Source organism: Mesoplodon densirostris, chromosome 5 (genome assembly GCF_025265405.1).
Source record: "Mesoplodon densirostris isolate mMesDen1 chromosome 5, mMesDen1 primary haplotype, whole genome shotgun sequence".
In the NCBI taxonomy this organism is placed as follows: domain Eukaryota; kingdom Metazoa; phylum Chordata; class Mammalia; order Artiodactyla; family Ziphiidae; genus Mesoplodon; species Mesoplodon densirostris.
In genome coordinates this window covers 143234402-143261383 of record NC_082665.1, presented here as the reverse complement: position 1 = coordinate 143261383, position 26982 = coordinate 143234402, and the positions used below count along the sequence as shown (strand labels likewise).

Here is a 26982-nt window from a genome sequence, read left to right as displayed (position 1 = left end):
TCCCTCCCTCAGGAGAGCCAGCGCGCACGAACTAGGGCATGCGGCGTCAGGGACGCGCGGGCACCTCATCCTTCCCACCTTCCTACACTGTTGCTACTTTTCGATGTGAGACATTCCAGCTTCTCATCCCCTTCCGTGAGTCCCTCCTTTCCTCTTATTAGAGACCCCATTCGCTCGACGGGCGGCCACCAGCGCAACAGCTTTCGCGCCCCAAACAAGAAGAGCGCGTGCGCGTACACGGGCGGCCGCGGGCGCGCGGCCGCCAGGTCCCCGCGCTCCCTCCCCCTCCCCCCGCTGTATAACTTGACTGGCTTGGAGGAGGCGCCGCCGGAGTCGGAGGGCGGGGAGCTCGGAGGAGGGAGCTCGGGAGTTGTGGAGACTAGTGACTGGGAGAAGTGGCAGCCTGCTCCGGTCGGCTCCTTCCCGCTCCCCGTCTCTCTCTCTCTCTCTTAACACACCTACTCCGCCTTCCGCCCCAGCCTGCGCCCTCGCTCCTTTTCTCGCCCGGGGGCCCCTGCCAGTCACTCTCCGGGTTTCGGCGCGGCGGGGGCGCCCCGGGGGTGCCCTCGCCCTCCGGGTGCGGGCGGACGGGCGGCGGGCGGGATGTGGCGCCTGGTGCCCCCGAAGCTGGGCCGCCTGTCCCGCTCGCTGAAGCTGGCGGCGCTGGGCAGCCTGTTGGTGCTGATGGTGCTGCACTCGCCGTCGCTGCTCGCCTCTTGGCAGCGCAACGAGCTGGCCGACCGGCGCTTCCTGCAGCTCAATAAGTGCCCGGCGTGCTTCGGCACGAGCTGGTGCCGCCGCTTCCTCAACGGGCAGGTGGTGTTCGAGGCGTGGGGCCGCCTGCGCCTGCTGGACTTCCTCAACGTGAAGAACGTCTACTTCGCGCAGTACGGCGAGCCCCGTGAGGGCGGCCGCCGCCGAGTGGTCCTCAAGCGCCTCGGCTCGCAGCGCGAGCTGGCGCAGCTCGACCAGAGCATCTGCAAGCGGGCCACCGGCCGGCCCCGCTGCGACCTGCTCCAGGCCATGCCCCGCACCGAGTTCGCGCGCCTCAACGGCGACGTGCGGCTGCTCACGCCGGAGGCGGTGGAGGGCTGGTCCGACCTGGTGCACTGCCCCTCTCAGCGTCTGCTCGACCGCCTGGTGCGCCGCTACGCCGAGACCAAGGACTCGGGCAGCTTCCTGCTCCGCAACCTCAAGGACTCGGAGCGCATGCAGCTGCTGCTGACCCTGGCCTTCAACCCCGAGCCGCTGGTGCTACAGGTAGGCGCGGAGCTCGGGCGGGGGGCGTCCTGCCGGGAGGGCCGCCCGGGGAACGGGAGTCCGGAGAAGCGGCCCCTCCCGCGCCCGTCGCCGGGTCAGGACCGAGTGAGGCACGGCGAGGCGAGGGGGCGGGCGTGGGGAGGGGGCGGCGCTTGGAGGACCCCTGGCGCTGTGAGGTATCGCGGAGGGGGACCCGGCTGCTGGAGAGTCTGCTCTTCTCAGCTGGGCGCGGGCTCATCTCGGGTCTGACTGCGGATCCTTCAACGCCAGAGGGAGCGCGTCTTGTACGCTCGCAAAATGTCTCTCCGCCGAGTTTCTTTCGGCTCTCCTCCCTGCCCTTCTGCTTTGATCCGCCGGGGCTTGCGCTTCCGCTCATGAAGTGTGTTCATGAGCCCTTGGACCTTTCTTAGTTCTCCAGTGTTTCTGTGCCGCGTTTGGTCTCGTCTTCAGCACCCCGCGCGGCTGGCCTCACTTCGGCCCCAAAGTCTGTCTTTGTTTTATTCCTTAGCTCATTCACCTGGCACATCATTGGGGCCGCCAATTTGGGGACAGACTCGGGAGGATGAGGTCAGAGAATGGGGACCGGGGTCCGGGGTGGGGTCAGTCTGCAAGCCGTGCTTTGGGTGGGATTAGAAAGAGGAAAAAGTAAGGCCCGTTGGACTTGGGGCTGCGAGGCTTTAAGGCCAAGACGGACATTTTCATCCTGATCCTGTGACCTGCTCTATTCATGCGGTAATTTGGCAGCAGGAAGGTGAAATGTTAGGCCAGGGTTAGAAAACAGGGAAAAAGGAGAGTCATCTCTCTTCTAGCTGACTTATTGGTTCTCTCGTGAGTTTATTTTGAAACCAAACGAGCCTTTTAGGGGAGTAGGTTGGGATCTTTTTACTGGTGGTGACAGCCAAAAAGAAAACAGAACCTCTCAAAACTGTGTTTACCTTGGGAAAAGTTGCTGAGTTTATCCACATTCCCACTCGCCTTTAATGCAGTGTGTCCTTGGATAGTGGTTACAACTGTTGGGGTTTTGATCTAGCCCGATAACCGTAGGGAAAGTTACCTTGCTCGTTTTACATAGCAGTTGTGCTGTATTTCAAATACAAAGGGAAAAAAAAAAACATGACGTAAAATTAATCACAAGTAATTTTGAATACTTCACGCCCTTTCGGCGCTGCTAAGAATGTCACTGATGGCTGGGGTTTTTTTACAGGGTTGCATTTTTTTAAAATCTAAAGTGCATCAATAGGAACGTGCAGTATTCATTTATGTTGCTGGCTTTTCTCAAGTTCTTCGCTGCCCAACTTAACTAAGAGAAACCAGCATCGTTTGATTAGTTCAGCCAAATAATTTTAACACAAAATAAATACTTTGCCTCCAACAAAACCGTAGTAAATTTTAAGTCGTCCTAGGATGTATGTAACGGGTCATTTAAAGTACAGATTGTATAGTAAATGCTTCTCTAACAGTGAATGGTATATAAAACTGGTTAAGCTTTCCTCGAAGAAATTACATTATTCGGTAGTTCCAAAACTAGTCAGCCTCTAAAGTTTAAGTCCATACTTATGATACATACATTTGATTTGAAAGGTTTTTTCCATTTAAGCTGCTTTTTCTCTGTGAGAAATAGATGTTTATGTTAACAAGGTTAGTCCCTGGAGAAAGCTCTAGCAGTATGGTTTGCTTAGCAGATAGTCTCTCAAATTCTCTGGGACCCAAAAATTTAGTCAAGAGCTATCTTAGTAATACACATTTTCTGCAACTAAAATAGTGGCTGCTATTGAAAGGTTTTTATCAGTTAATTCTACTTATATTAGAACCAATATTTTAAGAACATTGTATATCCAGTTCTATAAATGTATGACATTTTAATATGAGAAACGTTGGCATTTGATTTGCACTAAGGTAAATCTGCTTTATTTGGGAAACTTACATGTTTTTGAAGCTTGAAGTTGTCTTAGTATTTTCAGTTTACTTTATAATTGAGACAGTCAAGTGTACGTATATCTTGTTTTCTGATGAACTCTTCGGTTAAACTTTTCTTCTCTTTTCATCTTTAGTGATAAAAAACTTTTTTAAAAAATCAGTTATATTTTTGTAATTTAAGCTTACTTGACACAATTGCAGTGAGCAGGTGGCTAGGTGGGTTATAGTATAAGAGTTTGTTTTCAGTATGTGAGGAAATATCTGTATCAACATTGTTGACTGTGATATTTGTAACTTGAAATTTTAATTTAGTTCTATAGCTGTTTACATGCTGTGTGAAATATAAATTTGGGGTCTTTAATACCAGTCAGTCATTGGTATTTTTTTTTAACTGTTGAACAAACAAGTAGAATAAGAAGACTTATTTTTAAATAGAAGATCTTCATAGAGCTGCTACTTACTTTATAGAACCACTTAATCTTCGGTAAAAACTAATGAGTTAAGTATGAACAACATAATTAAAATTTGATGACTGTATAAAACCACTGAAGTGAAAGGAATCTCACAATTCTTTGGTCAAGTACAAAGATTGTTATACACTAAGTCACATCATGATGTTCATTACTTTTTGTTAGCTAGACAGACATACACAATTTTAGTATTTATACAGGTTTCTGTGAAACTGTTCATAGCTGTTTATGGTAGCATTGGGATATTAATTGATAATGGTAGAAAAACTCACTCAGATTTGGCTCTCTATATTTTGGGGTTCATGTAGTTTTAAAAAATATTTTTAAGGGTACAAGTGTGTGTTTTACAGCTTGAAGAGGAACTTGCTGTTTTTTTTCTTTTCTTTTCTTTTTTTTTTTTTCCAGGAGAGGGAGCTACTTATTGAATTTTTGGACAGTTGATAACAAACTAGATTTTTCTTATATTGCCCCCAGATTAACTACTTGAGAGAAAAAGTCTTTTGGATTGAATTCATCAAACTATTCTTAAGAAGAGTTCCAATGTAGGAAACATGCTTCCAAAAATAAACATTGAAAAATCTCTTTTGATAAGGTACTAAAGAAAAAACTGAAAAGTATATATTAATGTAACCCATTAAACATGCATCTTCTGATTTTAAGAAACAGTAACAAACTGAAGTTTCTGTTATGCCTTGAAAGGAGACATGAATGGTATTAAATGTCTGCAAGATATGTTTTGGACATACCTTAGCTATGTAAGGCTATACAGATTTGTAGCATAGATTTCCCAATATGAAATGATACAGAAGTACAACTCTCTTCCCATTGTTAGATAGTTTTACTAGCCTTCAGCAGCTTATCTAATTCTAAGGAAAGTTGTTCTGCCATAGAATTATCTTCTAAAAAATTTTTATAAGCATCAAGCAACAAGATAATGCTAGAATCTTTATTTTCTACTTTTTCTCTTCACATTTTTACTTCACCCAGAGGTATATTTTAATTACAAGTATGCTAATCTTAACTGGAAAAAAATGTGGAGAGGAACTTTGTAATATTCGTATGGCATTTTTGGAATAGTCAGAAATTGAGGTGTTGAAGTATTTGGCAAGATAGTAGGATATTTTCTGTTACTGATAAAATTTCTACCAGTATTTGTACTTACTTATCCTTGAATTTATAAAAATTGTGTGTATAAGGGAGAAAAATGCTGTCTGGATTTCCTGAGGCCCAAACTGTCTCTCTGACGTTATCGCTTGGAGATAGTGAAGATGGTCTTGTTTATAGAAATAAGAAAGCTCTTGGTTGTTTGGGGCAAGGAGGTGGGAATTTGTCTTATTATATTTGTAGAACTTTGTCTTAAATTTTCTGAATCATGGTTTTAATGGGATTTCTTTAATATTTACAGTGTGTAACGTAACTATCATTGTTTAAGCTATAGATTTTAAACTTTTCTATTCTTACAAATGACATAATACATTGAAAGCATTTTATGTAGTGCCTCATGCATAGTAAGCACTCAATAATTAGAGTGCTTAGATATTAAATAAGTAAGTGACTTAATTATCCAATGCATTTGATTAGTGGTTTTGAAGCCTGTTTGGAATGTGAATCACCTTAAAAATAGTTATGATTCTGAATATCAACCATATCTTTAATTACAGATTTATTCCATTCCTACATTACAAGATGAATTTTATAATTAAACTTTGAATGAATGTTGTTGTTTTTGTCCTTAAAAATAATTTCTATAGGAAAAGAATGTACTTTTAAGATGCACTAAGATGCAGTTTTTGACGTAAACAAAAGATTATGGCCATTTATCTAATTGTCTTACTTTGGACCAGTTGATAAACTTTTTATGGGACTCCCTTTACTTAGCTATAAAGTGAGACTATTGGATTAAATTCTCTTCAGCCCCAACATCCTCTGACTCTCAAACTCTCGACTTGAGAAATTATTATTCTTCTGAGCTTGACTTTAACTGGTGAGTTTAAGCTCTTATAAAAGGGGGTTGGGCGTTTTTGTACTTGATCCCTGCTATGGGTTGGAGGCCAGGATAGATAGTCCTTTTTCAGGCTTGTCTTCCTAGCCTCAAATTTTTACACACATGAAATCAGATTAAAGCAAATCAAAATTCGAGACTGCCTTTAAAGGAAACAAATCTGGAGCTAAAGGTAGCTAAGGGTCTTGTCGGGTATTGGCACCTAGAAAGGATGTTCCAGACTTTGTCACGGGAATTTCTTTTCAAGCAACAGTTTAAGCGGCTACCTCCTTCTCTCCTCCTGGCTGCTGCTGCAGTAACCACACTCCTGCACTCCCCAATTTAGGCTTCAGAGATGGTTCCGACTAGATAGTTCTGAGTAGAGCACTTTTTATCTAATAAATGAATGAGCTTAAATCTAGAGGGTTGTTTTTTTTTTTTCCTGTTTTTCTTTTTATCTGAGGTTTCATTGACACTTGATTGTGCTTCCTGACAAAGCAAACAAAAATAATAAAATCTGTGTTAACTCAGGTCCTAAAAAGAAGGAGACTTTTATTTTGGAAAGATTATAGAAACAGACAGTCACCCATAGGAAGGCACCACTTCCAGATCAGTGGAGCAAAATCATTTGACACCCTAGCCTATTTTCTGGATATGTTCATATCATTTGACTATTATTAGTTCTGAGATCCTTTCTGTACTTTTATCTAATCTTTGAACTATTTTCCCTCATATTTCCATTGCTTGCACCAGCACATATTCCTCACATATGTTGGTGGGGGGTAGAAAGCTTACTTTTGGGGGATCTACTTTCTGGACATAGGTGGTCAGTTTCTCAGTGGCTCATCAGTCTGGTTTTTATTCTGATTTTCTGCCTTATGTCTCTGGTCTACTTCCTATATTGCAGTTATTGCTGCTGACTCTTCACAGAATGCTGACACGTTTTCTTTCTTTACTCACTCATTTTGTATATATTAAACTAACATGGGCTTAGAATATAAGCCCTGCATTTTCCCTATACATGCAGTGAACTTTAGTACATGATTGTAAGCTGTCTTGAGACTGTAAATTATTGGTGTAAGATGAGGATAGTTATTCATCCTGGTCATAGACCTTGAAAGGTTTTAAATTATGTAATCAAATTTTTTATCCAATTTTTATGTCTTTTTGTAGATTATAGGAGGAAGTTATCTGTAAAATACCCGGAAGCTCTTTGGACATACCATAGCCCAGGACTTAGAGTCAGAAGAACTGAATTTTGTTTCCTCATTTGCTAAATAGTCTGTTATAAGGCATTTGGATTGAAACCTTCTTTCTAGGCAACTACTAAGTAGCTTAGCTGTGTAGGAGGTAGGTATATACATGACTAATTACCATTAATTATTATGCTATCATAATAAGCCCTACAAAAAAAAAGGATATTGTGCACCCTGTCAGATGACTCATTTAGGGAGGGACATCTGGGTGTATCTTCATGAGAATGGATACTAGGGAAGATTTCACAGAGGAATTGAATTCTGAGGATAAATGGGATTTTGCCTGTAGATTTGGGAGGTGGGGGTTTGGGGGGGCCCAGGAGGTGTGGTGAGGACAGTATTGAAATAGCGTTCTGTACTACCACAAAGTTGTTGGGTGGCAATGAACGAGTCCCTTAATGTTTCAGAGCCTGAGTTTTTTAATCAGTAAAATGGGAATGTTAATACTGATCGAAAGGATTATTTTAAAGGAGATAGGATTATTCAGATACTATACGCAAAATATCCTTATTTGTGAAGTTTTTTACAGTATATTATTACTTTGCAAGTCAGCTTATTCCATTTTTAGAGATCTATAGTAAACTTCCTTAGTACACTGTGTTGATATCTTAGAAATATGTAAATTTTACTCTTCCTATGGCAAATGTTCAAATGTCACCACCCTTACATACACATAGACACATCATAAATACCTATGTAGCTGTTGCTTCAGACTATAGTTTTTTTGGACTAGTAATTAAAAGGGGGTTAAGGATTTGTCCCATATGATGAATAGAATGAATATTGTACGAAACATGGTTTTTTGTAAGGATTCACTAATACAAAGCAAGTAGTTTAATTTTTCTCTGTAAATCATTATTAAGCTTAATAATTTTGTTTAGTACATTGATGAATGATAATTTTAAAACTAGAGGTTAAGTCTGGGTTATTTCTAGACATTCTTAGACTCTGAGACAGAATGTTAGAAGATTTATTATTTGAGGTAAGTTTGATGTTTCAGGGTCTTCATAATTTGCCTTACTGCTCATTTGGAATTTTAACTATGAACTGAAAAGATCTGACGGGAATTCTGTAGCATCGCTCCGTAGCACTGGGAACTGACCTATATGCCCTTAGGATACAGTAAAGATGACACGCCAGGGCACAGTTTGTGCAGTCTTTGCTTTCTGGGGCATTAGATGTGGGCAACAAATAGAGAACAAGGTAATCTTAGATTTTACATGCTATGAAAAGAACAAAGCAGATTCCTAAGATGGAGAATTGGATTGGGGATAGAATTTTAAATTTGGTGGTCAGAATTTAGTGACATTTTAGCTGAGGTGCACATGATGAGAAAAAGCCAGTGGTGCAAAGTTCTGAGGGCAGAGTGTTTTTAAGCAAGAGGTATGACAAATTTAGAGGCCCCAACAGGATCAAGCATGGGAGTAGCAAAGCGTGGTAGAACACAAGATCATAGAAGTAGGCAAGGTCCATATCCTGTAGGGCCTTGGAAACATGCTTAATGAGTTTGGAATTTTGTTTTCAGAGCACTGGGAAACAGTATAAGTGTTTTTAGTAGGGCCTGATTTGTGGAGAATGGGTTATAAGAAATAAGACAGGAATCAATCAGAAAGGCTTTTGCACTGGTTTGTAGGAGAAAGCTTGGTGGTTTGTATTAAGGTGGTTGCAGTTGAGGTTATGAAAAGCTGTTAGACCCAATATGTTTTGGAGAAATAGCTGACAGGACTTGATGATTGGGATTGGTTACAGTATGAGGGAAAGAGAAAAATAAGATACCTCCAGGGTTTTTGGTCCGAGCAACTGTTGATGAGGAAGCCCAGAGAAGGAATGGCTGTTGGAGTAGGGGGAACCAAGAGTTTTGTTTTGACTATGATAAAGTTAAGACAACAGGAATACAAATATAAAACCAGGCACCAAGTATTTAATGCAGAGATAGTATGTTCCTGGCAGGTATTTTGCTTTACTTCTGAAGGGCTGTGTTAATTCAGTTAAAGGGAAGGGGGAAGTTAGTATTGTTCTATTGGCAGACTTTTTAAAGAAATCAGGTCTTGACTAAAGAAAGTAATGCAGGTTATTGGGTTCAAAAGAAACTGCTTATATCTTTTTTTTTTTTCTTTGACATTTTGTTTTACTGAAAGTAAATATTTGAGTATAGTGTTTCTAGGTATATCTTTCAACTTAGAAACATGGATCACAGTTGCTGGTTCTCATGAGGTAAGAAAGGGTCAGTTGAGACGAGTTAAATATTTATATATTTAAAAATTTACATTTAAAATTTGTGGCCAAGTGATTTTTTTTTTTTTTTTTTGGTGTGGGAGAGCATTTCTTAAGCTACTCATTCTAAAAGATGAGTTATTTCTGTTAAACTTAGTAGATTTTTTGTTTTTGATGTGTTTTGATGTTAGTTTCCTATTTTAGATACAGCTGTTGGACATGATATTCAGTGAAATAACACAACCATGCTATTTTCAAGGCATTGCTTAATATTGTTGGAATTCTAGGTGGGTGGAAATGGCATTCAGAAAATTATTTAATGAAATAAATGGAACATACCCTGTGACTTGAAAATCTTGAGATTATTAAGATTCTACAGTATTTGCAATGGATTTTGGCCACTATTTGGCAGTATAAATTAAGAAGCTGAGGTCTTAGAGAAATTTTATCAAAAATTAGGTAACCATTAAATCATCCCAGTAATTTTACTATATTTTCCCTCCAGACAGTTCACAAAACTGTGAACACATTAGTCTGTCACCAGTGCATTAGACTAATCTCTATGAACAGCTGTTACAACATGCGTTACTACAATGGGATTTTGTTCAAATTTTGGCTTTTAAAAATAATTTTGAAGCTCAAATTGAACCTTTAAGCATTTTCTATGCTTTTGATAATTTACTTTCTAAAAATGTTCTCAAGTTTAAATTTGCGTGTACGTGTAGAAATGCCAGTTCTTTAGAAAACCTATTAACTAGATTTTAGATTGCATGTTTTGACTATTAATGGATTTTTTTTTTCAATTCAGTGTCTTTTTACTAGGAATTTTCTTCTTTAAAAAAAAGAGCCATTGTTGTAACATATTTCCTTCTTAGGCGAACTGCAAAGTTATATTCCTTTTAATAGAATGTTGTGAGATAATAAATGGCTATAAAATATTTTATGTTTTTTGTGTGAAAGGAATTCGGATCTTTTAAACTTAGTATGCAAACTACTTTTGGTCATGTAAGGAGAGAAAAAGATAATAGAACACAAACTCTTTAGAGCTGACCTTTGTTCTATCAGTTTTTCTTATACATCCCATATCTCCTTTTTTTAGGACTGTGTTCTGACATAATAGAATAAAATGATGTAATTAATCTGGTAGGACAATGGCTATTGATTAAAGGATATTGTGATATTGTAAAAGCTTGTTTTTTGGAATGATGTTATATACCACGGGATATTGACTAACTCCAGTAAGTAAGATGTTTCTGAATGTTAAGCCTTGGACACATACTTTGTATTTTCATGGCATGTGGACCATGTTGAGGAGTTTGTGTTTTGTTCTGTAAGTCCCAACGTGATCTGATCCCTACCTCCCTCTCCAGACTCCATCACCTCAAGCAATTCCCTCCTCATTTCACTGCAGCTGCTTTGGACTTTTTTTAAGTTCTGCAGAGGACAGTTTCTGGCTCTAACATATGCCTCCAACATTCTAAACTGCCTCATCCCCAGTCTACGTAATATTATACTCATCCTTTAGATCTCTCCCTAAGTAGCACTTCCTTAGAGAGGCTGCCCTTTACCACACCATCTAAAATAGATCCCTACTCTTCTTTCTCAACATATTGTATATTTTCTGTGATTTGCAACAAATTCCATAATTTATTACTTATACATGTTTAATAATCATCTTCCTAACTCAGGCTAAAAAAGCCTTCCTTAGAATAGGGGCTATGTTTTATTTACAGCTCTTTACTTAGCATTTCTTGATGGAGTTAGGCTAGATCTAGGATTTTTAAATTCAAGGTTTGTATTTTTTTTTTTTTTTTTTTTTTTTTTTTGCGATATGCGGGCCTCTCACTGTTGTGGCCTCCCCCGTTGCGGAGCACAGGCTCCGGACGCGCAGGCTCCGGACGCGCAGGCTCAGCGGCCATGGCTCACGGGCCCAGCCGCTCCGCGGCATATGGGATCCTCCCAGACCGGGGCACGAACCCGTATCCCCTGCATCGGCAGGCGGACTCTCAACCACTTGCGCCACCAGGGAGGCCCCAAGGTTTGTATTTTTTCATTCTACAGTAACTGTCTCACTGCCTTTTACTCCAGCTGCTTGTAGTACTCAATGAAATGTGGGTTGACCTACAATCCCTTATCTGTAATTCCAAATTTAAAAATCTGAAGAAAAGTAGGTTTCGTCAAATTAAAAACAAACAAATGTGAAAATACAAGGTAATTTATGTGCTTTATCCCACTTAGGATGAATAAGCTTATAGTATTTTTGCAGTGTAATATGTTTTCTTGTGAGGTGCTACCTCAGACTCTCCTTGAGGCGTTGCATAATATGAGTATGAAATATACGTACTGTCACCTTTCCAAAATCTGAAAACTTCTGAAACAGAGGGATATTGGATTGAGGGGTTGTATTAGCCTGAGTTCACCTCTTAATTACCTGTGTGACTTGAGGCAAATCACTTAAACTATGCTGATAAAGTTGAACTGTACTTACAACTCAGGTACCCTCCAAATCTAGAATTCTTAGATTTCACATCCCATTTATTGGTCACATAAAGTGTCGTGACATTTGGTTTTGATCAATAGATATGTGATAGTTATGTCAGCATTTAGAATTTAAAAAAAAAAGAGCCAGTCTTGTAACACATTTCCTTCTTAGGCAAACTGCAAAGTTATATTCCTTTTAATGGAATGTTGTGAGATAATAAATGGCTATAAAATAGCCATTTTGTGGTGCTTGCCTATTATAAATGAAAATTAAATTACAATGCTGTGTTTATACATATTACCAAGTTTTAAATTTTTTATATTTTTAGTGCTTGTGGATGCCCTGTACATTTCTCATAGCATTGAGCCTTTTTAAAGTTTGGTAACTAATTTATACATTCCTTTGTAAATTAAAAACTACTAGAGGACAGTGAAGATAGATTTCTAGTTTAGTGGTTCTTGGCTACGTTTGGAAGGTGTTCATTATTTGTAGATGCCTTTTCAATAGGCGGTTTGCAAACAAGCACCTCTATTGATGAATGTATGGACTTATATAAATAGGAAGATTTAAACAGGAAGTATAAAAATGTTTTGGTAAGCAATTCTTTATAAAGCAGTAGTAAATTGTACATTTCATACTTTTTTCTTTGATCTTACATTGCCCTGATGAATATGGGGCAAATACTATTCCAGTTTTACAGAGGAAGAGACTAAAGCTCTAAAAAGTTTTGGCTTTGCCACCATCACACAGCTAGTGAGATGCAGAGGTGAAGGTGAAACTCAAAAGCTAGACTTGTGATATCAAGTCCATTATTCTGTTCATATACTGTTTCACCCTTTAAATATAGAAATTTTATGAAATATTATGTACTTTAAAGAGTATAAAATAAATTTTCTTTTTATTGATATATATGTTTTATGTCACCTTCATTTTATTTTCTCATAAAATGAAGATGATCCTAGTGGTTTTGTTTGTTTCCGAAACCTTGGCTTTAAGCTAAAAGATACCTAGACATGATGACTTATCTTAGGTTTCATATTCACAGTACCTTTTATTATGTAAATTAACAGTGAAGGCATTTAATGTTGCTTTAAATCTTAGAGTTAAGCATGTTTGACGTGATACTTAAATTTCCATTTTTAATTTTAAATTGGTAATAATACTCTGTAGACTTTCTTTGGGTAGTCACCCACTCAATATAAAAAAAAGAGTAATAGAGTAGTAAATATATTGTTTTGTAACTATTATGTGCCTTTGTGTAATCTTAGACTAATAGTTATAAAAACTTCACATACTACACTTTATGACATACACATTCAAGCCTGATGAAAAGCCCTGAACAGTTAATTGGAGTGCCTCCAATCCAATTAGAACTTAAACCATTCCAGGTTGAAAGTCTCTTTCCTTCACATGAAAAGTGTTTGTACACATTTTTTCAGTAGTAAATAATCCTGTAAAATACACACATTTTCTTATACAGCTCAATATCAGAAAAAAACAACCCAATAAAAAATGGACAGAAGATCTAAGTAGACATTTCTCCAAAGAAGATATACAGATGGTCAAAAGGCACATGAAAAGATGCTCAACATCACTAATTATTAGAGAAATGCAAATCAAAACTGTAATGAAGTACCACTTCACACCAGTCAGAATGACCATCATCAAAAAATCTGCAAACGATAAATGCTGGAGAAGGTGTGGAGAAAAGGGAACCCTCGTACGCTGTTGGTGGGAATGTAAATTGGTGCAGCCACTATGGAGAACAGTATGGAGGTTCTTTAAAAAACTAAAAATAAGAGTTGCCATATGATCCTGCAATCCTACTCCTGGGCATTTTCCAGAGAAAACCATAAATTCAAAAAGATACATGTTACCCCAGTGTTCGTTGCAGCACTATTTACAATAGCTGAGATGTGGAAGCAACCTAAATGTCCACCAATAGATGAATGGATAAAGAAGATGTATATATACACGGTGGAATATTACTCAGCCATAAAAAAGAATGAAATAATGCCATTTGCAGCAACATGGATGGACCTAGAGATTATCATACTAAGTGAAGTAAGCCAGACAGAGAAAGACAAATGTCATATTGATACTGCTTGTATGTGGAATCTTTAAAAAAAAAAAAAAGATACAAATGAACTTATTTCCAAAACAGAAGGAGACTCACAGACTTTGAAAACAAATTTATGGTTACCAAAGGGGAAGAGGGGGGAGGGATAAATTAAGAGGTTGGGATTAACATGTGCACACTACTATACATAAAATAGATAACCAACAAGGACCTACTGTATAGCATTGGGAAATATGCTCAATATTTTGTAATAACCTATAAGGGAAAAGAATCTGAAAAAGGATATATATGTATAACTGAATCACTGTACTTTACAATTGGAACTAACACAATATTGTAAATCAACTATACTTCAATAAAAAATAAAGTAAAAATAGAAATAAAAATGAAATACATGCATTTTATTTCAGGTTACTTAAAATTGTGTGCCTGTTGTGCTAGGCAGTTTGAAAATCTGATTTTAAGATTTTGTTTAAAGAAAAAAAATGTGGACCTCAGCAGTATACTTCTTATCTTAGCTACTGTGGTTTTGTGCACTGTGGGAGTTGGGTAGTCAGGAAGTCAGAAGTTGTGTTTCTTATTGCTTGATATATTTAATAAATCCAAGCAGTAACATCTTAAAAGTTTGTCTCTCAAACTCTCCTTCATCATGGTAATTTGATCCTAAGCCAGAATTGTTTTAAATACAAATTATAAATATTTTGGCTTCCTTGAAGCATTTTCAATAGAATGCTCAATAGAATTCTGTTCTCATTAATGAAGTCTGACTATTTTGACTACACAATGAACATTCTTCTCATGAGCAAGTGATGTGAATTCATTTGTTAAAGTTCTTCCAAAAGATTAGGTAACAAACTGTATGAAAGAATTGTAGTGCTCTTCTTAAAATGAGGTATAACAGGATTTCAGTTAACGTTGTCAGAAATTACTGTATGAATGTAAAGTTTCTCAGTATGACATTTGTTCATATATTTTATCGTCTTCCATGAGGGACTTGAGTAATGAAGTGTATATCTGACTGTCGTTTGCCAGTTGGAAAGCCTCCAAAAACAAGGAGGCATTTGTACATGTGCAGAGGTTGGCAGGGTTCCCTTTTCTCCTGTTGTCAAAGACCATTTTATTTTCACAAAGATAAGTTTGTATCTGTTCTACAATATGGCATGTGAATAATATACCAATAGTGTATGGAGGAGTTTTTTCGTTTACTTTTTGCATGACAAAACTATGTAATCTCACATATTTACGTATTTTCAGTGCCTTCATTTATATGTCAGGTTTTATACATGAATACTTCTGGGAAATAGTTAAATCTTTTGTAATCATTTTGTCTAAATAAATTTTCAAGTTTGTGGAGGTATTTTAAGTTGGGAGGAAAGGTTGAAAATAACATGTGGTTAGCAGTTTTTGCATGTCACATTGGACATGAGCAATCTGTCACTCTTCCCATTGCCCACAAGAAATTTTAAAATCTCAGGTAATACGATTAAAAACGTATTTTCCTCTAATTATTAAAGAAATCAGTAGATATCGTCTCTGAACAAAATTGAATCAATTCATTTACTGTATTTAAAGATTCATACTATCATATCTAAATTTTTAATTTACATAATTAGTATTTTATCACAAAACTCCAGATCTTAAAATTTAAAAGAAAAACAGGTATATGTACCAAGAACAAATAGTTATTGTACATTGATAGTGTTGAAAGGAAACACAAATGAACATAGGTAATTATGGAGGAAGTTTGGTTCTAAAAATCTTTTGGTTTTAAAGTTGATAAAAGTTTTAATGTAAGGGTATTATTGAGTTTTGTCAATTTTATAAAAGCTCAGGGTAAAATTACTTACTTTTCTTGAGAGGCCCAAGAAGAGCCTCATCTCCAGCTCTTGTATGTAGATTGTTCAATTTTTAGCAATAGAAGTAGGCTACATTTATATTCTGTAGTGTTTTGCTTTGTTTCCCCTGAAGTTTATGTAAACATCATCTTTATATAATTTCTTCCCCCAACTTAAGGAAAGGTGCTAGACTGAAAAATGTCTCTTTAAAAAACGCCTCTGGTCATGTGGTCTTCCAAAAAGTTGCTTAAAACAATATTTATCACCCTTTTGCACTCCATTGCTCATCTTGTAGTTGGGTGTTTTAGCTTTGGAGAGTGAGTACCTTAGAATAAGCCTGCCATTTTGCTTAGGTTGAAAATGACTTGTTCATGATCCTGGAAGATTTTTGTTTTAGGATGTTAATCTTCCTAGTAGTTATAAAATCCATTAGAAAATCTTGCCAAGATTAAGAGAATAAATAATTTTGAAGTTGGGTTTAAGGTGAATAGACAATGTGATGGCATTGGAAAGGGAAGCAAGGCTAACTTGGGACCAGAGGTACTTGGAGTAGAGATTGCATTGGTAGGTTATCAGATTGCTCTTTACCAACCTTTGGGTATAGATAGAAGGTACTTCCCAAGAATCCTTCTTGAATTCCACCCCTGCTTTCCTCTGGACTAGATAAGGCCCCTATTAAAGACTTTCTTAGGACCTGCACCACCTTTTAGTAACTAACACTTATCGCACTCATAATTATTTGTTTGGTATATGTCTTTTCTTCTAAAATTTTTATTTTAGAGACTGTGTAGTTCACTCTTCCAGCATAACACAGTGCCTGGTGCCTGCTAAACACCTGCTGGCTAATAGGCCTACAGTCCTATTCATTCCGAAGAAAGGATTGGTTGATTGTACTTACAGGAGTCAAAAAGATAAAGGAAAGCATACATACTTTTAGATCTGGTAATAAAGAAGGTGTCTTGGGGCCTCCCTGGTGGCGCAAGTGGTTAAGAGTCCGCCTGCCGATGCAGGGGATACGGGTTCGTGCCCCGGTCTGGGAGGATCCCATATGCCGCGGAGCGGCTGGGCCCGTGAGCCATGGCCGCTGAGCCTGCGCATCCGGAGCCTGTGCTCCGCAATGGGAGAGGCCACAACAGTGAGAGGCCCACATACCGCCAAAAGAAAAAAAAAAAAAAAAAAGAAGGTGTCTTGTGTCTTGTTGATCAATTTGGTTCTGAGATTTTGATAAGAAAGACTTTCTTTATTTTAGCTTTATAATGTAATCTATTAAAAAATTTTCACGTCCATGGTCATGGTATGAGTTAAAGAAGAAATAAAGTTACTCACAGACATTGAGAACAGACCTGTGGTTGCCAAGGGGAAGGGAAGGAGTTGGGGAGAGATGGACTGGGAGTTGGGGGTTAGCAGATGCAAACTATTACATATAGAATGGATAAACAGCAAGACCCTACTGTATGGCACAGGGAGCTATATTCAGTATCCTAAGATAAACCATAATGGAAAAGAATATTTAAAAAAAGAATGTGTATATATGTATAACTGAATGTAAATCAACTATACTTCAAGAAAGAAAGAAGGGAAAAAAAGTTGCTCTCTATTGAACTATTGAATATAAAAAGAAAATCCAAGCTCATGCCTAGTAGAAATCCCTACGGAGGATCTGGGGTAGACCTAGGATATCTTCATCAGAATCTCTTATAATAAGATAATTCTTTTGTAGAGTTTTCCATCTGATGAAGGTTGGCCATTTGCAAAATATCTTGGAGCTTGTGGAAGAATGGTGGCTGTAAATTATGTTGGAGAAGAACTGTGGAGTTACTTTAATGCACCATGGGAGAAACGAGTTGACCTCGCTTGGCAATTAATGGAAATAGCAGAGCAGCTGACAAACAATGACTTTGAATTTGCACTCTACCTCCTGGACGTCAGCTTTGACAATTTTGCAGTTGGTCCTAGAGATGGGAAGGTGATCATTGTGGATGCTGAAAATGTTTTGGTTGCTGACAAAAGGTTAATTAGACAAAGTAAGTATTATAACTTTTAGATTTTCTCTATGTCAAAATAATGTTTACATTTATGTAAAGCAAACTTTTAATTTCCTCCTTAGAGGGCAACCTTGCATCTTTCTTTGTTTTAGTTGACCAGTATCAGTAAACAAATACTGATTTATTATACTTACGCTTGTACTCTTAGTCACAGTTTGTCCTTATTTAGAAAATAGCCTTCAGATTCAAATGGACGCAGATATACTGTGTGTGTGTGTGTGTGTGTGTGTGTGTGTGTACACATGTCTTTTTCATACTGTCTGATTTATGCTGTGGTTTAGGATCTAATGCAGAATTAAGTTTTTATATAGTTAAAGGCCACCAGAGAGACTGTACTGCTTTCGTGGAGTCCATATTTTTCTGTGGAGTCTCTTATAGCGATATTCTGTATTTCATTGTTCTGTGAGGTCCCTTCAGTGATTTTTTTTTTCTTTTCAACCATTTAGATGATTCGTAGCACTGCAGATCTCTAACTTTGGTTTGACATTATTACGTCTCATCCAAAACTTTGCTCTCCGTTTATTTATGAGCTCTTCAAAGGATAGGTGGGCAGAATGGCTGAAGTGTTTTGAAAATTAAGTGTCATAGGAATTTTAAAGTTTAAGAGACAAAACCTATAGTTCTATAACTAATGTATTTAGTAAAAAAAATCCCAAAGGGTTGTTATTCCATGGTGAAGGTCTTGTATTCTTAATCCCCTCATATCATATGGGGGTCTGTTGATGAAGAGACCAAAAATTTGTGGCACCTACGGAATGCAGTGAATGTAACAGCAATCTGTTAAGTTTATACTTTTTACATCAGCTTGATCTTGTTAAATACTTTATTTTTCTCAATGCCTTGATCTGATTCCATACTCACCAAACTACTTCTGATTATTTCTTGACCTGCCATGTAGATCCTTTCATGGGGAGTGGATGCCATGCTCTGGAGTGCTTCATTTCCTACTTATCTCTTCCTACATTTGTGAATGTTGTAGCAGCTTACACCATGCTTTTCTTTTTCAAAGTGTACAATTCAATGGTTTTATTATATTCAGAGTTGTGCAACTTGCCTAAACTTTAAAACACTTTAATTCCAGTTTTCGTAAAAATAATATTTTTGTAATTTTTTTTCTTTTTAATGTGGGCATTCATGGAATACATGTTACAGTTTTATACCAACTAATTCCTGACCTTGAATGAATACAATATAGCTTCTGTATTCTCGCATTTCATCCAGTGAGCATTACTCCAGTGCTACTTTAGCTCTGGCTAATTCTTTTCAAATGTCTCATGGTAGGGCTGTCTAAATAGACACTTTGCAAAAGGCCATATTTAGTTATTCACCCTCTTTTCTGAACTCTTGTAAATGACCTTTACAGGGAAATTGTGATTTTGTTTCGGCAACTCCCTCAATGTCCTTCCCTTTATCATCTAAACTAGTAAAAACAATACACATTCATTTTTTTCAAACAGAATAGATCCTTCCTTGAGAAATTGTTGCATCAGTTATCTTCTTCAACTTTCCACCCTCCTCCTTAAAATCCAATTTTTCTTACCTTCCCCAAAACAAGTATGCATAAGATTCTTTTCTGCTTTCCCAGCATTTAAAAAAGTTGCTTACTGCCTGTCTCTGCTTCCTCAGCCTCCATTCATTTCTCCACCCATTAAACCTGACTTAGAAGACTGCATTACCATCTGCAACCACCCAATTGGCAAATTCATGAAGTGACTGATTAGTAACAACTTTTTTTTTTTTTTCTATCATTCACTGAGTATTTTAATAGTAACAACTTTCTGAAATTCTTTTCTCCTTTGGTTTCCTTCTATTCAGGTAGTTCATTTTTTAAAACATAAATCTGATCTTAGCACTCCTTTGCTTAATGCTTTTAATGACTTTCCATGGTTCTTCGAGTAAAATTCGAACTCCTTACCAGAGAATAATCTGTGTGACTTGGATCTGTTCTGCTTCATTTTTAACATCCCTCCACTGCCCTTAATGCTTCAGCTACAGTGGCCTTTTAGTTTCTTGAATGAACCTTTCCACTGAATACCTCACAGCTACTTTATATTACTCTGTATTTATGTATAAAATATTAACATTATGTTGATAGTGTCTATCTTGTCATCTAGTTAGAACCTCAGACTTTACTCATACACTTCCCTGTTAATTTTTTTCTCAAATGTTTCTACAGTCTGGCTTTTTTTCCTAGACCATCTTAGTCCCTCCAGTCTTCAGCCCAGATTTACATTTCTATTAGACGAATCATGGTCATGACCATCCAAGGTACAAACTATTTTCTAGCCTTATCTGTACCTCCTCCCCAGTTATCTGTCTCATGCTCTAGCCACAGTGAATTTACTGTTTCCTGAACCAGCCGTACCAATCGCTTAAATCCGTGCCTTCGTACATACTGTACCCTGGGCCTAGCATGCTGTTTTCCCTCTTTGCTTTTCAGACTTGCTTATCTTTCAAGACCTAAATCAGTTGTTCTCCTCTGTGCAGCTTTCTGCAGCCCCAGGCACAGGTACTGCTTCCTCTGTACTCACGTCGCACTATGTCATACTTCTGTATGGCACTTTCTCTGTATCATGGAGAGTTTCACTCTACGCTGAACCTTTTAGTAGCAGGGACCTTGTCTGATCCTTCTGCCTGGCATTGATGGACTCCTAATAAACGTTTGTGTATAAATTAATATATTTAAGTATTTAATGTTATACAATTTTAAGAACAAATACTGTGTTAATTAGTCAAATGTTACATTTTGGGAAACAATGAAAACTCTCTTAAAATGTATTTTTCTCTTTCTCCTTTTTCGCTTTTCACAGATAAACCTGAAAATTGGGATGTATGGTATGAAAGCAAATTTGATGACTGTGATAAGGAAGCTTGCTTATCATTTTCAAAAGAAATTCTTTGTGCTCGTGCCACTGTGGACCACAATTATTATGCTGTTTGTCAGAACCTCTTATCCAGACATGCCACCTGGCGTGGCACCTCTGGAGGACTGCTTCATGATCCACCAAGTGAAATTGCCAAAGATGGCCGACTAGAGGCCTTGCTGGATGAGTGCGCCAACCCAAAGAAGCGCTATGGCAGATTCCAGGCTGCAAAAGAACTGCGTGAATATCTAGCACAATTAAGTAACAATGTGAGGTAGTCTATAGTGGACTTTTCTTCGCTTTTCTTCATTTAAATAGCACTGGCTAAAACGAAACCACCAAAAATTATCTGGAAAAATGAAATTTGGAAGTAATACATTCAGAGGATGATAAACTTGCACTGATAGATCTTAATGTTAACATCCATCAAAGTAAGACATAATTTCAAAAAATCACATGATGCTTCTGCAAATAAGTTTGTTCTTACACTTTGGAGGCTTGAGCTATCGTTAACTGCTTTACCCCCTGAATGCCTGACTGGATTAATGAGTATTGTTAAGCTATTGGAAATGAGTCTGATAGTTATATTGGCTTGTGTATCAAAGGGTACTTGGTACTTGACTTAGTTTGCGTTATGATTATGATTTTGTGAATCTCTTGTATTTACTTTGAATGTCAAATTAGATTGGCCTGTTTTATAGGCTACTTTTTCCTTCTGATGTGTAGATTTGTTTTTTTTTCCCCATTTTTATGTTTTTAATTAAATTTTACACATTCAGGTTACTATAGGTATTCATTTACATCTGGGCTAGTTTTCATTCAGTGCTGTAAGGTACACATTTACCGTTAGGGCAGGATTCCCAGGTTTACTGTTTTTTCAGAAAGCTGAATATTTTATTATGTAAATACATTTCTTCCCACTTTCTGTGGTTTCACCATTGCATGAGATCATTTAAGGTTGTTTAACAGTTACATCCCTCTATGCCAATAAATTATAAGTGTACACTAAACATGAACTTTGGCATATGTTGCAAAATGTCATTTTTGTCCCTTAAAAGGCTTTAAGAGTATACTAGCAGTCTATACCTTGATGTTAATTTGATTGAGGGAAAAAAAAAAACCCAGTATTTTTTAAATGCTAACTATTCCAGGATAGTAATGCATATGCCAAAGAAATATTAGACCTAGTCCTATGGTTAGATTTTAAAATTGGTCACCTAGCTATTTTTACTATTCTACTTCCAGTACTTCAACTTTGTCATTATTAAATTCATATCTTCCTGATTATTCTTTTACATTGAAAAGTTAAGCTACTGCTTCCAAACATATGTAACTTAAAGATGTCGTACCTTTTATTCATTGGTAGTTTTGCAAAAGTCAACGTGGTAGTCATTGTTTGAGTTTAATATGGCATCATAACTTTTTATTTATTGATGGACTAATAATTCTTACTATAAAGCAGACAGGTTTAGCCAATCTGTCCAACTTGATCTTCATTACCCAATTATTAGCCATAAAAATCATCAAATTTAAGTATATGGATAAAAGTTAAACGTGTGAGATTTCTGTGGGCTGTTTTTTAAAGTTACAATATATATATAAATAGGCTATCACTAACGTAGGTGATATTTTTCTGTTTGAAATTACAACTTTTGTTTACCGCAAAGTTTGGTGTAGTGTGCAGTATTTAGTTCTAGACTGACCTTATTCTAATCAGAAAGTGATTGAATATGCACAACCAAAGCCAAGTTTTTCTTTTCTTTTTCATTCATTCAGCAACTATTTATTGAGCATCAACTCTGTGCCAGGTACATTACTAGCTGCTACACACTGTCTGAACATGACATATGGTTAAGTGACTTTAAAATGATTATCAAAGACTTTGATGTGGGTATTTCTTAAGTTGAAAGAGCATTCATTAAATTGGGATGATTCTTTCATGTTACTTTACTGTTGTGATGCAAGTTCTACCTGTACCATCTGCAACTGGGTTGCTACAAAAAGAGCAGGAGGAAATCAATAAAGTTAATCCCAGTTTAAAAACTGGAAGAAGGGTAAGATCTCTTCGTTGTAAAGCTAATTTTTATACATCAGTACATTACATGTATCAACTAGCCCTCAAAGAAATATTTAAGTGCTGGAAATTTTACTAAGCTGACTTTTTACAACTTTGGAAAACTTTTGAGGGGAGTAGGTAAAATTACATGTCAAACATTCGCCTCTTACTCAAAACTTCAAATAAAATACACATTTTCAAAATGGAGCACCTTTTATATTTGATAAGTATTCATTACAAACCTTAGAATGCCAGTCATTAGAGGAGTTGTCTTTCTGTGGTTTAGCAGACATTTATCTTACTTTTTGGAAGAGTGATTGTGATTGCAGAACAGGAAGTGAGAAAACACTGCCAGCAGTGATTGCAACTTGAGGTAGTTTTTTATAACTACCATTTCCCCCATGAGATTACGTGTAATTTCTTTTATCTTTGGAAAAGTTGAGGAGAAGATAGTAAAAGAATTAGGAATTTAAAATTACAGGGAAAAATATGTATGTGAAAAGCAATAAATATTTTGTTCACTTTGCTATCAAGATGTTCACTATCAGATATTTATTATACAGCAGCAATTTATATTTTTAATCATTGCCCATTAATAGACGCAGTAAAATATTTTTGAATCAGACATTTGGGGTTTGTATGTGCATTAAAATTGTCTTTTGTACTGTAAGTTACTGCTTAATTTGAATATTTTATCAGAACTGTCTCCCTGTGCCTTTATAATATAAAGTTGTTTCTACAACTTTTAATGATCTTAATAAAGAATACTTTAAGAATCACACTTTTCAGACTATCTCTTAACTTCAAATATACAGCTTTTTCTTGAATGGAAAGTGGGGTTATATAGATAAGTTTTTTTTTTTGCATATATTTTGATATAATTTTCAGAAACTATCTGGTTGGGTGTGATCCGAACTTAAGGTGTGTTTGTTTTCTTCTGTTTTTCTGTAGTAGTTGGTGACTTTTTAAACTTTTACTACTAAAATGGGATAGAGAACTTCATTATGGAATTTCTCAGATGTATACAAGAAAATAATATAATGAACAATAATAAACTGTTGTTATACTAATTTCAAAAGTTAGCAACGGGTGGCCAAACTTGTTTCATCTGTACCCCAGCCTACTTGCCCCAGCTTATTTTACGAGAGATATCATTTGATTCAGCCGTGCACATTAGGCATTTTCTCCAACAAAAATTTCACATCCAAAAACTTAATACCTCAATATCACCAAAGCAAGAGAGCTTTCGGAAACTCAAAGATGTTTTCTCAGAAGCTCAAGATCCAACTGCAGGGACTTTAAACCACTGGCGATACATACATGGAGTAATATGATGATAAGGATAATAACTGAAATGCAATGAAATTCATTAAATATGTAACCTATGCATTCAAAATGATAAACGTGAACAAAAACAAAACAACTCAGTTACCTTTGGAAAGATGTTGAGGAATTATTCTGAAAACTGGAAACCTGGAGAGAAAGAAGCATTTATCCTGCCTTACCCCCAGGATAATCAAATAACTGAGGGGAAGAATTTGTAGAATTATTCTAGTTAGTATGCAGAAGGAGTATTGTTAGAATATCACCATTTTTAAATTCCTAATGAATTGGCAAGAGCTAAGCAATGCACATCAGTGACAGCTGAAGCTATTAATTGAAAAGCTGATGAGGAACTTTGGATGAATGGATCTGAATGGCAGCCTGATGAACTCATTGGTTAATCTTAATGATGTGTCTTCTAATACAACTCAATGAAAAAGTACCCAGCACCACCTATGAAGTGTCTTGACAGGGACAAAAAAAAAAAAAGCCTGAATCTGATCAAGCCCCTAGATCTACCCATTAATGGGAAAAACACAGCACAAAAGAACATGTTACAGAACATGTTACAGAATACAATCAACAAAATCCAGAACACAGGGAATTCTACAGGATAAATGACCTGGCTTTGTTTAACAAATTGCAAGGAAAAGGAGGGGGACCCTATACATTAAAAGAGACTTTAGTAACAGATAAAGTAAATGCAAATGTCACCTTTGTATCCTGATTTGAACAAATCTATTTTAAAACCAAGTGGAAACAAATTTGAACAACTAAACAAAAAGGTGGATGTCTTGAGTAACCTCATCTACTTTAATTTTGCACTTGCCTTAATATGTGGAAAAACGATAAAACTACCTATATGAAGTCTAAATTTGTCTATATGTCTAAATTTTGGATAAAGACATTTTAGTTTTTTTTTTTTTTTTTAAAGTTATTTGCCCATGGTCACAAAAATAGGTAGTGGCAGACCTGCGGCTCAACATTGATTTTCTGGTTGACTTCAACACTCTTTCTCCTATACCATGTGGCAACTTTTAAGAACCAGAAGCATATAGTTGAGGACAAGAGCATATGAATATAATTGCATAAAACGTTTACATCCATATCCTCAATTTTTAATAAATTAGTGGAGGGGAAGATTTGTGAGGGCAAGAAGTAGAAAAATCCCAATTAAGATACAAGGTAGGGGAGGGGGAAGGGTAAGCTGAGAAGAAGTGAGAGACTGGCACGGACATATATACACTACCAAATGTAAAATAGATAGCTAGTGGGAAGCAGCCGCATAGCACGGAGATCAGCACGGTGCTTTGTGACCACCTAGAGGGGTGGGATAGGAAGGGTGGGAGGGAGGGAGGCGAAAGAGGGAAGAGATATGGGAACATATGTATATGTATAACTGATTCACTTTGTTATAAAGCAGAAACTAACGCCATTGTAAAGCAATTATACTCCAATAAAGATGTTAAAAAATTAAAAAAAAATACAAGGTAAAAAAAAAGAGATGCGGGGAGAAGAGTAGAGAGTGAGAGAAAAGGGTAAGATGTTTTCTTCTTTGACCTTGAAATGTTAGGCCTCATAGATCTATATAGATTAGATTACTCTTCCCAACATGAGTTTACTAATATATTCTGTCTCTAGGGATCTACCTCAACCTTTCAAGTTATTTTCTTCCCTTTCACCTTTCTTTATCCTACAGATAACTTGAAACTGTACATCATGCCTTATACTCCCAAGTTCTAAGACTATACAGACCTATAAGAAAGTCTGCCTTGTAAGGTGACCATTAAAATAAGCTCAACATTTATGCAATCAGGCTTGGGATTTTGTTAATTTGTTTTCCTTTTAGTTGTATATCTCAGGTGTTTTGGTGACTCAGAATACTGAAAGAGGTCACCTGTAGGCTGTTAGATAAAGATAGGACAAGCAGAAGCAATGCTCTCTGTATTTCACTTTAATCCTGAAACAAAACCAGTGGCTCTCCAATGACATTGAGTGGTCTCACTATTTTTCCATTTTTTCTTTTTATACTTAAAGACATTGATTATTGGTTTTAGTTTCTTGTAATATGTATTCATTTTTTTCTTTTTTTAGCTACGCAAATTACTTAATTATACTTACAGTCTCCTAAGGACTTCCCATGTAGGTTATCTTTATGTTTTTTAAGTAATCACTTTGTAATATTGGGTTACCCAAATTATTTCCTGAGACTTGCTTTGAAAGGTGTTTTCAGTTGTCTCGTTAACAATTCTGAATGGCAACCTTCTAGAATTTTTTTTTTTTAATCAACGCCTGTATTTTTGAGTTTCTTTGATTTTTTTTCCCCACTATTACTGGGACACTATATTTTTGTGGTCCTTTTATGTAATGATTTTCAGACATAACTTATTTTCAAATGTTGTGGAAGTAGAATAAGGTAAGAATTAGAAGTTGCAGGCAGATTTTGGTCTCATGAAATTAGTTAATGATACTGGTGTACTCAGATGTAATGAAGTTTTTTTTGTTTTGTTTTCTGGGTTTTTTTTTGCGGTACACGGGCCTCTCACTGTTGTGGCCTCTCCCGTTGCGGAGCACAGGCTCCGGAGGCACAGGCTCAGCGGCCATGGCTCATGGGCCTAGCCGCTCCGTGGCATATGGGATCCTCCTGGACCGGGGCACGAACCCGTGTCCCCTGCATCGGCAGGTGGACTCTCAACCACTGCACCACCAGGGAAGCCCTGTAATGAAGTTTTGAGTATAGTTCTTTTCTATCTTCCTCTGAAACTAATATTCTCTTTTAAAAAGTCATTTTTTGTTGTTAAAGCCACAAATAGAAATCTCAAACACTTAACACTTACATGTCCCCCATGGAAAAATGTTTCTCTGATGTCATTTGAGAAAAGGCAGGGAAAAAGAGAAGAAAGACATCTTTGAATTATTAAAAATGTATACTTAAATGTTTCTGAGAGAGTTTGAATCTCTTCTTTGATATTTGCCAGTTGTTCCCCTAGACAAATTATTTAACATCTGTGAGATAGTGTTCACATTAAAGAAACACAGAATTTCCTCTTTTGACTCTTACTACAAGTTTACTGGCCAGATGCAGTAATGTAAGGGAAAACACTTTGTAAGCTGTGAAGTGCTATACAAGTACATGGTAATAACAAATAAACATTGATGGTTTGCCCAGAGAGAAAGAAGAGGCTTCATTCAAGGATTA

General features: G+C 37.1%; 1 protein-coding gene across 2 annotated transcripts; it reads left to right on the top strand.

Annotated features, from left to right (window-relative positions):
- Positions 1 to 2: 2 nt before the first annotated feature.
- Positions 3 to 23171, top strand: DIPK2A (divergent protein kinase domain 2A). 2 transcript variants are annotated; one of them, XM_060099563.1, is made up of 4 exons: positions 3 to 1260; positions 17216 to 17519; positions 19717 to 19808; positions 20351 to 20436. In XM_060099563.1, exons 1-3 carry the CDS (start codon positions 604 to 606, stop codon positions 19797 to 19799), a joined length of 1044 nt encoding a protein of 347 aa, XP_059955546.1. In that variant the 5' UTR covers positions 3 to 603; the 3' UTR covers positions 19800 to 19808; positions 20351 to 20436. The 2 variants fall into 2 exon arrangements, with proteins under 2 accessions (XP_059955546.1, XP_059955545.1); XM_060099562.1 differs by lacking the exon at positions 19717 to 19808 and having other exon boundaries at positions 20351 to 23171.
- Positions 23172 to 26982: the final 3811 nt, after the last annotated feature.